Source organism: Sesamum indicum, linkage group LG12 (assembly GCF_026168435.1).
Source record: "Sesamum indicum cultivar Baizhima isolate 11 linkage group LG12, ASM2616843v1, whole genome shotgun sequence".
Taxonomy (NCBI): domain Eukaryota; kingdom Viridiplantae; phylum Streptophyta; class Magnoliopsida; order Lamiales; family Pedaliaceae; genus Sesamum; species Sesamum indicum.
Window position 1 is genome coordinate 9,112,061 of NC_142668.1, and position 17,128 is coordinate 9,129,188.

General features: G+C 31.7%; 1 protein-coding gene across 1 annotated transcript; it reads left to right on the plus strand.

Annotated features, from left to right (window-relative positions):
• The first annotated feature begins 1,693 nt into the window (after positions 1 to 1,693).
• LOC105178603 (acyltransferase GLAUCE-like) lies at positions 1,694 to 3,676 on the plus strand. Its single transcript, XM_011102114.3, has 2 exons — positions 1,694 to 2,162; positions 2,682 to 3,676. Exons 1-2 carry the CDS (start codon positions 1,710 to 1,712, stop codon positions 3,573 to 3,575), a joined length of 1,347 nt encoding a protein of 448 aa, XP_011100416.1. The 5' UTR covers positions 1,694 to 1,709; the 3' UTR covers positions 3,576 to 3,676.
• Positions 3,677 to 17,128: the final 13,452 nt, after the last annotated feature.

A 17,128-nucleotide genomic window follows, 5' to 3' on the forward strand; every position in this document is an offset into this window, starting at 1 on the left:
CTATTTTCACAAGTTTTAATAAAAAAATATTTTTAATGGATTCGACGCTCATTAATGAATTACTTATGTGCCTTTAACAATTATTTGCGGTTAGTCTTATCTTGCCTAACACTCCAGCTACAGAGAATATTGATGGAAACAAAGAAAATCTGAAGAAATTACATGAACAAACAAAGGGGTAAAATTCATTTCCATGTCCAACTTTCCAAATCAATTTCAAAGTTATTCCTACCTTTTTGATTAATTCTAAATTAGTCCCTTCAATAATTTTTTAAACGATTTTTTCAACATTAATTTCAAGCCAAATTATATATATGATTTTTCGGAACTACCTTTTATGAGGTTTTACCTTATTGATAGAACTTATTTTTACCTTATTTTTTAGTAGAGACTTTTGTAGTGACATTTGGAACTCTTAAAATAGCCGTTGAAAACTAGCCATTAAAAAATAAAGCTGTTATTTTGTAACGGCCATTAGGGAAAAAAAAGCATCTCTAATGTTACGGTTTTTGTAGCATAGTCTTTCTGTATGTTTTCCCGAGGTTTTTCCACTATTATTGTAATGGCTCCTTATTTTATTAAATCGTTACAAAAGTATTGTGCCGTTACTAAACCATAACAAATTTGTAACGGCCTATAAATTGTAACGGTTTTAAGGACACATAAATTTTGTAATGGCTATTATAACGGCTCTCAACAATACAAACTAAATTCATTTGTACTACCCCTCGATGGCGTCAGCACGTCCAATCTGTTACAAAAATGTACAAAGGCCGAGGCCATTATAAAAAAGTCGTTATAAATCCAACTTTTCTTTGTAGTGATCTATTTGTATATGGCAAGTGTTGCCATGCATGGCCTACTCTCAGCGTGTATATATATATATATATATGTGTGTGTGTAAAAAAAAAAGAAAAAAATATATCTTTGAGCCAACAATTTCAGTTTAATAGGTACGACTTCACTCAAGCTAACATTTATATATGTTTCTTTGGCCTAATAAATGTTGTTTTTTTATAAATACCAGTTACTTAGTCCCACGTCGATATACAAATTTTAATGTCCTAATGCCTAATTTATCATAGTTAGATGGTTGACTACACCAAAGTAGGGCTAGCATGGATTTTTGTCCTATAATTTTGATACTTTTATTCTTTATCCTTTTTAGATTTAAAAAACAGTTCAGTAATATTTTGATGTTTTGTAATTTTGATACTTCCGATATTAAAATTTATATAAGTTGTCGAAGAATAAATTATGCACCCCTCACAATTTTAGCATTTTTGTTTTTTATCTTTCTAAGGGTTGCAACAGAGTCCTCTAACTTTCTGATATTTCACAATTTGATCCTTCTGGTGTCGAATTCTGCACAAGTGAACCAATAAAAACAAAAGGCCCAATTCAAATGAACCATATGAGGCGTACGTGATTTATTCAAACGACTTTTGCAAAATTCGGCATCGAAAGAATTAAAATTGAAAATTATTAAAAAATTATAAAACTCTTTTACAATCCTAAAAAAAATAGAGGACAAAAATACTAAAATATCTAAATTACAATACCAAAAAAGTCCTAATTCACATGTTTGACATCTACATGAATTAATTTCTTCTCACCAACTTTTTAAGCTATTCAAGTTCTATAAAGTCACTCACCAAAATCAAGACGATGACTAACTGCAATTCATCAAGAAAAGAATTCACCACAGAATGGCATTCGTCTTGCCCGTTCCACCCATGCAAGACCTTAAGCTCAAATTACAGCAATCAACCCTAGTTTCCCCAGCAAAACAAACTGAGAACCAAGCCTTTTTCTTGTCTAACATCGACCAATTTCTCAACTACGATATTCTCACTGTCCATTTCTTCAAAGCCAACCCTGATTTTCCTCCAGAAACTGTGGCCAAAAGGCTCAAAATGGCACTAGAAAGAGTTCTGGTGCCCTATGATTTCTTGGCTGGAAGATTAAAACTGAATCTGCACTCGGGCCGCCTCGAGATCGACTGCAATTCGGCGGGAGTTGGTTTCGTGGTGGCTTCTTCAGAGTGTTCGCTTGATGAGTTGGGTGACCTTGTTTGTCCCAACCTCGGATTCCGGCAGCTTTCGGTTCAAACCTTGGATAATCTGGGACCAGAAGTTGATCAGCTACTGTGTGTTTTCAAGGTTATAAAACTACTTTCTTGATCACTTAGGGAAAATTGCAATTTTAGTCCTCTAATTTAAGAGTGCCATATTTTATTCGGTACAAATTGATTTTTCCAACTTCATCGTGTAATTTTATGATTTTGACAGTTTTGCTCCTTTTTCGATCAATTTGATTGAAAAATTACATATGACTTGCATATAACCAATTAAATTACAATTTTAATCTTGTAACTCAATTCATGTAGGATCAAAACTGCCAACACCCTAAGTTATAAACTAAAAATACCAACATCCCCCAAGTTACAAGACTAAAATTACTATTTACTTGGAAATATTTTGACCAAATTCGTCCGAAAAGAATAAAAAATTGCCGAACTAAATTATGAAAATCAATTCATGCAAGATAAAAAAATGTCACCTTATAAATTATAATACTAAAATTGGATTTTTCCCTCACTCGTAAATCGTCCAACCAAATTTTATTCTATATATCGTGTTGGTGTTTGGCAGTAATGTTTTAATGTTTGTCGTTCACAGGTAACATCGTTCAAGTGTGGTGGTTTCTCCATCGGTATGTCTACGAATCACGTCTTGTTTGACGGCGTAAGCGCCCAAATCTTCATCGAAAATCTAGCCACCCAAGCATTCGACGACAAGCCTTTGGCCATTATCCCATGCAACGACCGCCACCTTCTTGCCGCCAGAGCTCCGCCCCACGTGGAGTTCCCACACCCCGAGTTTTTCAAACCCGATCTCCCTGCAGGTTTGGGGCCTCCAGTGTTCGACTGCGAAAGGGAGGAATTGGATTATACAGTCTTCAGCCTAACCTTAAACGCTGTCAATTATTTAAAGGACAAAGCAAGGGAGAGTATCAGTTCTACCAGCACGAAGATCACCAGCTTTATCGTCGTGGCAGCGCTCATATGGCGGTGCAAAGCGTTGTCAAATTATACCGAGTACAACAAAGATAGAGTTTCCACTCTGTTTAATATTGTGGACCTAAGATCAAGGCTGAATCCGTCGTTGCCAAATTCATACTGCGGCAACGCAGTGCTAGGTGCTTATTCGTCGGCAACATGTGACGATATTAAAAAATGGCCATTTTCAAAGCTGGTGGAGTTGGTGGCAGAAGAGCCAAAACGGATGACTGATGAGTACGCAAAATCTACAATAGATTGGTTGGAGATAAACAAAGGGCTGCCTCGTGGGGAGTATACGGTGAGCTCATGGCTGAGAATGAGGTTTGGTGAAGTGGTGTATCCATGGGGCAAGCCTATGCACAGTGGCCCAGTGGTGAGCTATAGGAAAGACATTTGCTGGATCTTTCCCGGTGTTGATAGAGTTAACGCCTTGGTTTCTCTGCCTGCTAAAGAGATGGAAAGATTTGTGGCCTGTTGTCGTGAGTTCTTCCCACAATCCATCATTAATTAGCTTAATCCATGTCATGGGAACTATTGCCTATCTATATATGTGGGTGTGCGTTTGTAGATGGTTATGGTTGGGAGCAGTAATTAATAATTGGGTTAATGCAATTTATTTATTTGATATTGCAATAAGAAAATTATCTTTCTATGAACAAAAAAATTAGCAAATTTATTCCACTATGTTTTTTAAAATGAACAGGAAAGTAAAATTGCTTCATCTTAAAAGGAAAAATTTCAAAATTAGTCCCGTAAGTATAAGGGTGGCAAAATTAATAGGACTAGCAATTTTAGTCCTATAAATTACCCAAAAAGACAAATTGGGGCTTAGGGTTCCGGTGGTCACGTCGTCCCAACTTAAACACCTGGAATCTCACGTGGCTGATGACATGGCGTAGGCGGAAAAAGATGCTCTCTTCCCTTTTTTTTCATCCCAACATAGGTGAAAACAGCTCTCTCTCTCTCTCTCTCTCTCTCTCTCCTCATCTCTGCAAATGAAGCTGAAGTGAAGAAAAAAAGCTGAAAACGTCTTCAATATTGTCGGACAATAACTCCACTATAGTAAACTTCTTTCGTGGCATTAGGACTCCATTGAGAACCTCTTGGACCAATGACAATCCTGAAAGTTATTCCTGTATTATAAGATAAGAATGTGAAGTTTTGTAGATATAGCTTTCTGAAAAAGTGAATTCTTGACTTATTTCTCGTTCGATTACAGAGTGGAGGATGTCGTTTTTTTACTTGGGATGACATTATATGTGTGCTATAGCTATGTGTGTCACTCCCGATTTACGACGCAAGCTCCAAGCAATGGAAACCAAAACAAATATGTTGAAGAAGAAGATTCTTTGACTTAAAGTCTGTTTCGAGGTATCATGATTTATGTTGGTCGCTTTTTGAATAAGTAAACGGATGGTGGTTGTTGGATGAATAATTCGAGGTTGTTAGATTAGTAGACACTTCTATTGTGTTGTTTAAATATAGGATAGGCGAATGTGTATGTTAGATATGCATATGCATATTATGTAAATTGTATTTTGTGGCTTTGTTAACGAAATTAAAAGCTTCAATTTTCAACTTTTGTGACTTGTGGTCTATTTTTAATTATGGAATTAAAATCTTGAATTAAGCAATTAACGGCTTGAATTTTCAGCTTTCGTATCATGTGGCAAGTTTTGTTTTTGTTTACAATTGATGCAAAACAAAAAGGTCAGACAAGGTAGCAATATGATGAAAATGAGAATATTCATTTCATCAAAACGTAGATTGTTTCAACAAAATTTGAATATCCATCAACCACCCCCCCCCCCCCCCCGCAATTCATAGGATAAGCAATAAAAACTACTTCCTCAAGCTTCTAAAGTATGTTGCTAAAGTATGTTGAGATTACAAACAAAAATATTTCCATTCCAACACATTTTTCTTAAACAAATGGTGTTTTCCTCACATCTTTCTTCTTGTCCCTTCCACCTTGTCCTTGGATTGTGTGACATATCATTCAACCTTGATAATGCGACATAGTTTGTGTCATCCTTCTCCAAAAGAGTACATATTGACAGAAGAGATTTAGTCTCTAAATGCAAAGTTTGTTTTGGGGAAACCTCCTGGCTCTCATCCCATCTTGGTGGGGCTCTAATATTCACCTTTGGTGCTGGTCGTTGCAGATGGGTTAGTGAAAGAACCCTGAAAGTTAGACGTGTAGATTGTTGTTGGAGTGTGGAAGTCCTATATGAAGGCAACCATGGTTGCTCGTATGCAGGTTTTTTTATAACAAAGTAGTTTAAATGGGGTTGTTTTAGTGGTTTCAAGTTTGGGTCCTATTTATGTTAAAGCTGGGTTGTCGCAGCTTACCTATAAAAAAATGTATATGTTTGATAAAGTTGTATGACTATTTTGTTTAGGCAAAAATTACTTACTGAAGCTATACTTTCTTGGCTTGCATAGGGACTGCAGATGTTGAGAAGTGTCCTTGTATCCTCTGAAAAACAGTCATAAAGGATTAGTGAAGTTATAATTAAAATAAATACACTACAAAAAAATTATTTTATTGGAACGCCTTTTGTAATGATTTTTTTATTTTTTTTGTAACGGCTTGTGTAACGGAAAGACCTATTGCGGCTAAACGAGGCGTTACAAAATATTTGCAATGGCTATACAAAAAGCCGTTACAATTTATAATGGTCTATGGAATGGCCTCAGGTGGTCGTTACAAACCTGGTGCATGAAAAAAAATAAATTTGAAATTACTTTTGTGATGACTCTATTGAATTTGATTTAATTGTTATTATAACGACCTTTGCCACTGTTTTTGTAACCGCCTTTTTTCACTACTTTTGTAATGGTTTTTAGAACGGCTTTTTACAAAATTTGTGACTTTATTGAAGCAGTCTTTGTAACTTCCTGATGATTTTATATTTTCTTGGTGTATTACAAAAGCCGTTAAAAATTCATTTACAAAAACTATTATTTATTTAATATATTTTAATATTTATTTTATTTAATATATTTTAATATATTTTAATATTTATTTTTCTAAAATTATCTAAATGAATTTATATAAAAAACACATAATATAACAAATTTAATTACAAAAATAAAAATATTATCACAAAATTATATTTTTACAAAATAAAAAAAATTAATCTAAATTATTATCTCTAGAGGCCGCATGTCCATTGTTTTCATCAGGTGCGGGGAATCAGCTATAGGTTGGGCCGCTAGATAATCGGGCCAATTCGAATCAATCCTTCTGATGTACCGCTCGATCATCTGCATCCAACCATAAATGGAGTCACAATCCCACAAGTACATCTGCAAAACCAACAAATAAAAAATATATAATTATTTGATAAGAAAAAATATAAATTTCAATTAAAATTAAATAATATTATACTAACCTTCAGCTTCTTGAACTAGAATAGCTGGTGCCCTTGTGGGATCTACGAGATGATGGCGGATCACCAATAGTCATTATTAACAATTTCAAAAAAATTTAACATTAAAAACACATTATGTTAATTATTTATAAAATGATATTTTTTATAATTTCTTAAAATTCTTATTTTTCTAAAATTGCATTAAAATCCCCTAATTTCCTAAAAATTCATTTAGGTGCATAATTTTCCTAAAATATTGCATTGTAGTCCTTAATTTTATAATAATATCATAAAATTTCTATTTTCTAAAATTACATTTAAGTCCTCTATTTTCCTAAAAATTGCATTTAGGTGCATAATTTTTCTAAAAGTGCAGAAATTACAAAAATTAAAAAAATCAGAAATTATTGAAAGTTTCTAAAAAACGTTTAAAATTATAGAAATTAAAAATAATTTCAGAAATTATGAAAAAGTTCTTAATTTTTTTAAAATAATAGAAATAAAAAATTTCAAGAAATAATTAAAGTTTCTGAAATTCTTTTAAAATTACAGAAATTCTAAAAAAAATTTAAAAATTTTGAAAAATTCTGAATTTTTTTTCAAATTACAGAAAATCCCAAAAATAATTCAGAAATTTCCGAGCATCATCATCATCATAAATTACAGAATTTAAAAAAATTGGCAAATGTTTTTAAAATTTTCAGAAATTCAAAAAAAAATTAATTATGCAGAATTTTTTTTAATATTACTAAAATATAAATCTGTTTAAAATTTTTTGTAAAATTTCTCACATTTAACAAAAACAATTACACCTTTGTAATATAAGAGAGATTGCTTGCATTTTTTTCCATAAATGACAGTGGGTCATGTGTAACAGTGCAAGCAATTTCATGCATTTGCATCGTGTTCTAATTTGTTGCACCAGCAGGATTCCCCCTCCGCCCATCTATGAATGTGTGTATGTATGTTTTCAATATCATCAAAGTATGTGAATTTGTCATGACCATATATAATCAAATTTGGGAAAAAAATAATTTTAGTCTTGTAATTTAATTAAGAGGATGGTATTATTGGTCCTGCACAAATTGATTTTGTAATTTAATCCTATAACTTTAAAATTTTTATAATTTTAGTTATTTTTCTGAATTTTCAATTTAATCGAATAATGTGAAAATAACATGCAATTTTCCGACCAAATTGGGGATTTCGGCCAAAAAAAGGACTAAAAATGAGTTTACTGCGAAAATTATAATTTTAGTTGTGTAAATTAGCAAGAGTGATATTTTTGGTCATGTAGGAATTGGTCATTAAGATTTAGTCATGCAACTTTATAATTTAGATAATTTTAGTTATTACATGTAAGTTGCACATGACTCTATTAAATTACAATTCTACTCCTGCTCAACTTGTGCAGGATAAAAAATGGTAACTCTCTTAAATTGTAGGACTGAAAAAGCTAACGGCCTCTAAATTGCAGAACTAAAGTCGCAATTTAATTCAATCATGTACAATAAGCTTACCAAGCTTTGGGTGTAACCATCATACAATGGCTTATCCTCGTCTTCAGAAAATCAATGCCTTGAGAACAATCACATATTTTAAGAGGCTTTAGAATAAAATTTAATAAAACATTGTTTTCAAACATAAAATTATAGTAAAAAACAAAGTAGTGCATTAATTGGAAAGCTATTAAGAAAATATTTTTTATATACATTAATTTAATATATAGTACATTAAATAATTATATTATACAAAATAACTCTAAAAAAAATATCTAAATGGATATAGCAATTGCGAAAATATGATGTTATCAGACACTATCGCCCAAAAATTAAATATGAAGTCACACACATACATAAATATATATATATATATATATATATATTCAAAGAATAATATATATCTATATGGATATTGGTTAATAATTTAAATTATGGAATAACAATAGTTTTCGTCCTCAAATTCAACTATTTATGTAATTTTGGTACTCAAAAAATTTGAGGTTGCAGTTTTGGTACTTAAACTTATAAGTTTGTTGGTGTTTTTAGTCATTCCATTAATAAAATTGTTAAATGTAAGAGAGGTTTCACTGAAAGCCGAAAAATAGTCATTTTCCTCTTATTTGTAGTATTTTCAAATTTTGGTCCAATGCACCCATTTCTTTTTTTCATGTTTAATTAACTGAAGGATGTCTATTTTTTAGTACGGATTTTTTTTTTTACTACATACATATGTTGCAGGTATTGCATTATACAAAAAACAAGTTATTGGAAAAGTTGCCACAAAAATACGAGGAAGATTGCTATTTTTTCTCGTTCAAATGAAACTTCAGATAACTTTTACGATTTTTTTTATTAATGGGAGGTCGACTAAGAGGGTGTTTGGCTAAGCTTATAAGTTTTTCAAAATATTTTATAAGATGTTTGAGAGTTTATAACTTCTAAATATTTGTTTGGTTAATTCTTTTTAAAGAGCTTAGATGTCAAAATAAGATGTTTCGGATTTTATAAGTTCTTTAATAAAAATTAACTTTTCTAATTTTTTTTTTATAAAATCTTATAAGTTATGTAAAATTAACATGCCATAACACAAAACTATCCATAATCATACACTTACACACACTCTCTCTCTCACACACACCCACACGCACTCTCCTCACTCTCTCTCTTTCTCTATAGGATTAAATTTTTTTTTTGCTATTTAATTTTTCAATATTAAAAAAAACTTCATTATTTAATAATAAATTACTATAGTTAAATAAAAATAAGACTGGTGTTGATATTATATTTAATGAAAAATATAAATTCAATACTTATAAATTATATGACTAAAAATAATCATTGCATTAACAAAGAAAATATCAATTATATATCTATATAATATTTGACTAGCATGAGTGCACATATATACTATTCTTATTCAAAAAATTATGTAATAATCATTATTTTTTTTACTATTATTGTAAAAAGAATACCTATTAAATTTTTATTCAAAATTAAACTAATGTGTAATATTTATAAAAGTATTTTAAAAATATTTAAAATAAAATATGTCAGGAAATAAGGGTAAATTATATTTTTGGTCCCATAAGTGGACCTATTTTAGATTTTAGCCCCACACACAGGTCAATTCGCACATTTAGTCTCATATGTGCTTTTTTTTTTTTTTTTCTATTTGAGGACCAAAGAGAGGATTCCGTCCAAAACTTAATGCCATATTGAAGTTTTAAACATTTTGTTTTTGTTGTAATTTATAGTATAATTCTTGATCTTTGGAAAAATTAGAATAAGTTTTGGATAAAAAAACAAAGACCGAATTTAAAAATAATTGCCGAAAATAATATCATTGAATGAAAATAAGTTGAATTGTAAGTACATAAATCAAAGTCCAGAGTTGAACCAAAAATAGGGTTAATTATATTTTGTCATCCAAATTATGACAGTTTTTACACTTTGACATTTAAAATTTTCTTTGTGTCAACTTATCATCTCAACTTTATATAGAATTTTCAAAACTAATAACGGGTAAATTAAATTTTTGGTCACATAAGTGGACCTGTTTCTAGTTTTAGTCCCACACTCAGGCCAAATCACACATTTAGTCCCATATGTGGTTTTTTTTTTTTTTTTTCCAATTTGAGGACCAAAGAGGGGATTCCGTCCAAAACTTCAAGCTGGTGCATGTGGCAATATTATACTATTTTCTTAAGGAATAAATTAGAAACCATATTGTCGGACAAATTCAAGAAGCTAATCTAGACACTGTCTAGGTAGCAATAAGAAGTTCCTTATTAGTATCCACTTCTCTATGGAACGACCTACGAGAACCAACTTGGAAAGCATCACCTTCGAGGATGACTCACGAGTTGAGGGAGTATGACCCTAAACATGCCCTAGAGTACAGGGCTGTAGATCTGTAGCATCGGATTCAAGTATCGATTGCACGAGACCATCACTAAACTCTGGTGAAACGGCATTAATTGGATCACAGAAAGTGCAAACTCCTGATGATTCAAGTCAATCCAACACCTTTAGATAAAAGAGGGAGAGATTAGCCTTAGGCCGATGACAGACACCTCTAAGGCTAATACTAATGAATTGACATCTTCTTCTTTTGCTTGGCAGGAATACTAGCGCTTGTGGAAAAAATTAATTTTTGCACAAAAGAGTAATTCAAGCAAGACCATCATCGAAACATCCAAAAAATACAACAGAGCCTGGATGTTAGAATGGTCCAAACCAGAAGATGTGCGAAAATGGTATGATTTTGGAGCCTTGGCTCTAGTTCATACTATGTTCCCAACAAGTCAAGTCCTCTATTATATGAGAGGCTAAATAATACTATGTAATATTTATTATATTTATCCAATAAAAATAATATTTTTATTCAACTTGTTTGTCCAAAATTCTATTAAGTCCTTATATCAGAGTGTTTTTTACGTCCTAAAGTAGGAAACAAACTAGGATTGTTGTTTGTTGTTGAAGGAGCCAAGCGCCTACGAACCATCTGTTGCGGCACTGTGGTTGGAGGAAGTCCATAAAATCAAGGACTTGAAATACCTGAAAACAAAGCTGTCAGAACAAGGTATAAATATATGACGACTTAATTTATTTCGCAAGCATGTTGGCCTAACTTGGAGTATGTAGTGGACTAGGGTTAATTTTTCGTTAGAAGCGCAAAATGGTCATAAAATGGGTTGAAAGACCAAAATCGCAAATATTTGAAAGATATAGGACCAAAATTGCCGCCGCGAAAGTTAGAGGACCAAATTTGTCAATGCCTTGTACATAAAGGACGAAAATTGCAATATTGCCAAATTGTAAATACGTACTCACATAAACATGCATTGTTTTTTTTTTAGTTAAACTAATTATTTCTTTTTTGTTGTTTGTTCACAAAACAGAAAAAGAGTTAATTTTTTTTTCAAACATATTTGATGCATTCAGAAATGGTATAAGGGATTTCTCACCAGCTGTCTGGTAACATAAATCCAATTGGCTTCGCATGGGGGAAAAAAGTTCGTCCACCTTCTCAACAATCATAGAGAAATTTGATGCTTCAATATTGCCGGATGTTGTGTATCTACAATGGCTCCATTTCATTAGTTGTCTGAGTGAAGACATTGTCAAACACTACAACAAAAGATAATATTAATGAAAAAGGAAATTAAGTGGCGGTATCAAAATTATTACTGAGTAATAGAATCGAGTGACAATAATATTTAATGTAACATTATATTGAAACCCTGAAATTAGATTAAAATATAAAACATCTCTTGTCTTTAGTAACATTATAGCTACACCTTCTAAAGGGTGGTAGTAGTTTACACTCCAAAAAGTGCAACATTTAAACATGACTAATTATCATGGTTAAAAACAAAACAGCTATAGCAAGTAGTTACTGTCCGCGGTCATACAACGGATATTAGCCGTGGTATTTATGTGGGTGACTAAAACATTTGTCATGGCTCAAATATTTTTACCATGACTCTTAGCAATGGCAAATAAGTTTTTCTTGATGGAAAATCTATGTTTTTGTATTGGTTTTATTTAAGCGTGGTCAATAAAAATTATTTACTATGGTTTTCAGTGCATAGCTATTAAAATTGTAACCAATAGTCATTTTTTTTCTAGTGGTAATATTAGAGGGTGCTCGTGTAAGCTTTGCCTCTAAATAGAGTAAATAACAACTATAATATCAAGGTATGTAGTTGTAATTTTATAAAAGCAATGGATGCTTTTGTATGTTGGCCTAAGTTAAAAAAGTTATCAATTTAATCTACCATAATAAATTTATTTTGTCAATAAAAGTGACTATGCATATGTGGCATTAACTATTTACCAAGTGAAAATCTTCAATTTGTAATTAAAATTAATTTATGTTAAACGCAATGATTTTAATAACATGAAAGAATTGTATATATAATAGTTAATGAAAACAATCAGTGACATTTTTATAGTGATAGTATTCATACCCCCAAACAGTCGTACAGACGCAAAGTTTGAATCCAAAACCTCCTCTAAAAAAAAAATCTTAAAGCTAAAATCGAGGTTGTCCCTATCTAACATAGTGATCATTATATTATTATTCGTATTCATTCTTTTTTCTAATATATATATATCTTTTTTGTTGTGACCATTACGAAAAAATTTATCTGCGATGAATATTTTAGACAGAAAACTCAGTAGCTACGATCTCTTGGGACTTCCTGCTAGCCGTTATAAGTGCCGTCCAAAATAATTCTGTCATAAAACTGTCGCAAATAGGGTCTTCTTTTTGTAATGGGGTGAATAAACCGTCTCATTTTATAAAATGGAAATTGCAATTTTCGTAGAAAAAGCGTCAGTAAAAGAGGTGAAAGCTACTAGAGTTGGATCACAGTTTTTCAAAGGAGCAAAGAGAACATACCCATACGCATTGAGGTTTGATTGACAAATCACAATGGTCCTGATGATCCAGTAGGTATACTCAGGGATCTGAGCCATCAACCTGTTGTACATGGGCTCGTCGCTTGAAGTGACTTGAAGTGCAGTTTGGGTGACTGCAGTTTGGGTGCTTTAGGACAAACATAAATCCGAATCATACTGCTTGAAGTGACTTGTTTGACAGTGGAACTTTAAATGTTTGTCGTTTTTTATTATTTACCTATATACAGTATTTGTATGTTTGAAAATATAAAATAAAAAAAGGGTATAATAACCTGTTGCGTGTCAGACGCATTCTGAAGATGTGTCTGATATATTTTGGATACCTGTAAAGATTATTTTTTCTGTTTATACAAAAAACAGAGTTGTTTTGCTTAATAACAAAGAAAAAGAATCAATTTACTCCTATGAGACTATAAGTCTTGGGGTGAGATTATTAAAAATTCCATAGATGGTCACCATGATTTAACTAATTGGAACAATTAGAATTTTACAAAAAAATTATTTTATTGGAACGACTTTTGTAATATATATATATTTTTTTTTGTATAGGTTTTTTATTTGTAACGACTTTTTCAATGAAAAGGCCTACCGCGGCTAAATAAGGCATTGTAAAATATTTGTAACTGTTTTACAAAAAGCCGTTACAATTTGTAACGGCCATTTGGACAGCCTCTAGTGGCCGTTACAAACCTGGTGACATGGGAAAAGATAAATTTGGAATTGCTTTTGTAGTGGCTCTGTTCAATTTGATTTAATTTTATTGTAACGCCCTAATGCCACTGCTTTTGTAACGATTTTTGGAACGGCTTTTTGCGAAATTTATAGCTATTTTTGGCATCGTCTTTATAATGGTCTAACGATTTTATATGTTCTTGGTGTATTACAAAGCTGTTACAAATGCAATTACAAAAATTATTATTTATTTAATATATTTTAATATTTATTTTATTTAATGTATTTTAATATTTATTTTTTTAAAACTAACTAAATGAATTTATACAAAAAACACATAATAGAATAAAAAATAATAATTTATTTACAAAAATAAAAATCTTATTACAAAATTGTATTTTTTGTAAAAATACAATAACAAAAAATCCTAATTTAAATTATTATCTCTAACGGCAGCATGTTCGTCGTTGTCGTCGTCGCCGTCAGGTGTGGGAGGATCAACTACAGGTTGGGGTGCTAGATGATCAGGCCAGTTTGGACCAATGATTCTCATGTACCGCTCGATCATCTGCACCCGATCGTAAATGACTCACAGTCCCACCGTACGACATTTGCAAATTCTACAAATAAGAAAAATTAATTATTTGATAAAAAATATTTTCATTAATATTAAATAACAATACTCACCTTCAGTTTTTGAAACCAAAATAGTTGGTGCTCTTGTGGGATCTGCGAGATGGTGGCAGAGCACCAAGAGTCATTATCAACAATTTCAACGAAAATTAATATTAAAAACACATAATGCTAATTATTAATAAAATGATATTTTTTTATAATTTATTAAAATTCTTATTTTCCTAAAATTACATTAAAGTCCTCTAATTTCCCAACAATTCCATTTTGCTTAATTTCCCTAAAAAGTGCATTGTAGTCTTTAATTTTCTAATATTTTCATAAAATTCCTATTTTTTCTGAAATTACATTAGAGTCCTCTTATTTTCTAAAGATTTCATTTAGGTGCAAAATTTCCCTAAAATTGCATGAATTACAGAAATTAAAAAAAATAAAAAATTATTGAAATTTTCTAACATAAAATTAAAATTAAAAAAATTATTTTTTTTTTAGAAATTATGAAAAATTTCTGAATTAATTTAAAACCAATCTTTATGGATCTGGCCTTACTACTTTCACAAGTTTAGTAGAAAAGTATTTTTAGTGGATTTGACACTCATTAATAGTTTCAGTAATTCTTTTCGTTGGAGTTCATCTTTCTCACCGAGGGAGGTAAACTCCAATGAAATAAGAAATTGAAATCACAAAAATTAATAAATACAAAATCAAAATATTATTCTAAAAAATTAAGAAAAAAAAATACTAAGTGACCTTGGTTATGGACCATGATTCCTAATTAAACTTAACCCTTTAATTTGGATAAAGAAATCATTTTATCGATGAATAGTGGTCAAAGTGACGTATTACTAAATCATGCTTCTATTGTTGTAGTTGTAGGTATAGGGGTTTTGGAAATATGGCTTATAGATCAATGGGCAACGATGGCTTTGATGGGTGATTTTTCTATAATAGACAATAATGAGATCACTGTTTTAGTAAATGATACAGAAAAAGGTAGTGAAATTGATGCACAAAAAGCTCGGCAAACTCTTAAAATAGCATAAGCTAATTTGAGAAAAGTTGAAAGAAAAAAACAAACAATTGAGGCAAATTTAGCTCTCCGAATAGAACAAGAGTATCTAGAGGGTGTCAATGAGATGTCATAACTAGTTGATGTGTTAGAATAATTGAAAGAAGTTGTGTTTTCAAACCCTATTTTGATTGAATTCTGTTGAGTGAATCCAATTTTGATACAATGCAATTTTTACCACATTGGGGTAGGTTATGTTTATCGTTTAGCAAATAGATTTAGCATTTTGAGATAAGTCAATTAATGAATTACTTGCGGCTAGTCTTATCTTGCCTAACACTCCAGCTACAGAGCATATTGATGGAAACAAGGAAAATCTGAAGAAATTACATGAACAAACAAAGGGGTATAATTCATTTCCATGTCCGACTTTCCAAATCAATTTTTCAAAGTTATTCCTACCTTTATCATTAATTCTAAATCAGTCCCTTCAATAATCTTTTAAGCGATTTTTTCAACATTAATTTCAAGCCAAATTATATATATGATTTTTCGGAACTACCTTTTATGAGGTTTTACCTTATTGATAGAAAGGCAAAATTGCAAAATTAGTCCTGTATATTAGGGGGGTGGCAAAATTGGTCCCCTAGCTATGAGACTGGCAATTTTAGTCCTTTATGTTTAAAATTTGTAGCAATTTTGGTCCTTCTGGCCAAAAGTGATCGAAAATTGACAAATCAAATTGGGGATTAGGGTTTCGGCGACAAATGGACATTACTACACAGGTAGCATCCTACGTGGATGCTGACGTGATAAAAAAAAAGGTTAACCATCACCCACCACCACCAAGCCGATCGCCGGAATTTTTTTTCCGGTGCGTCTTCGGCCACGCGTACCACCACTAAACTCACCATCCTACGCTGATTCCAACCCTATAGCATGTGTTTCAATCAGAGTTCAAACATGCCCTCAATTGTTGATTATAGTCTTATCCTAAAACCTAGATTTATTTTCTTTCTCTTCTCGATTCACTGCCGTCCGACCTACCCACCGTTCGAGACCACCACCAATCAACTCCCCATCCTCCGACGAGTTGATTGCACCCAAGCCCATCCATTGTCATCAACTATTCGGTCGGTTCTCTTCATTTTTATTTTCGTCACTTTTTCTTCGCGCCCACCATTGATTTCTCCGTCATATCTCCGTCACCAGCGATTATCTGGTTGGCGGACCAACACCTTTGTGTTCGCTCCCCATGGCGCACACATCCCTCCGATCAGTTTTCGTCAACGTTACATCCACGACTTCTTCTTAATGTTTTATTTTAGTGGCAATTTTAGTCCTATATGTTTTAATTTAGTAGCAATTTTGGTCCTTCCGACCAGAATTACCAGTCAGCAGCCATGTAAGATGTCACGTGTTTAAGTAGAGACCAGTTGGCAACCGAAACCCTAAACCCCAATTTTTCCGGCTAATTTTTGGGTAATTTTGGCCGGAAGGACCAAAATTGCCACTAAATAAAAACATATAGGACTAAAATTGCCAGTTCAGTAGTTGCAGGATTAATTTTGCCACCCCCCTATACTTACAGGACTAATTTTGCAATTTTGCCTTGATAGAAATTATTTTTAAACCTTATTTTTTAGTAGCGAATTTTATAGCGACATTTGGAACTTCTAAGATAGCCGTCGAAAACTAACCATTAGAAAATAAAGCCATTATTTTGTAACAGCCATTACAAAAAAAAAAAAAAAAATGTCTCTAGTGTCACGATTTTTGTAGCATAGTCTTTCTGTATGTTATCCCGAGATTTTTTCCACTACCATTGTAACGGCTCCTTATTTCACCAAAAAACTGTTACAAAATTATTGTGTCGATACTAAACCATAGCAAATTAGTAACGGCCTATAAATTTTAACGGTTTTAGGCACACATAAATTTTATA

What these genes read in the sequence shown, in the direction of transcription:
- LOC105178603 (XM_011102114.3), top strand. Translation starts at nt 1,710, where the DNA reads ATGGCATTCGTCTTGCCCGTTCCACCCATGCAAGACCTTAAGCTCAAA. An exon ending in AGCTACTGTGTGTTTTCAAG is followed by an intron (nt 2,163 to 2,681) that starts GTTATAAAACTA and finishes TGTCGTTCACAG; the next exon opens with GTAACATCGTTCAAGTGTGG.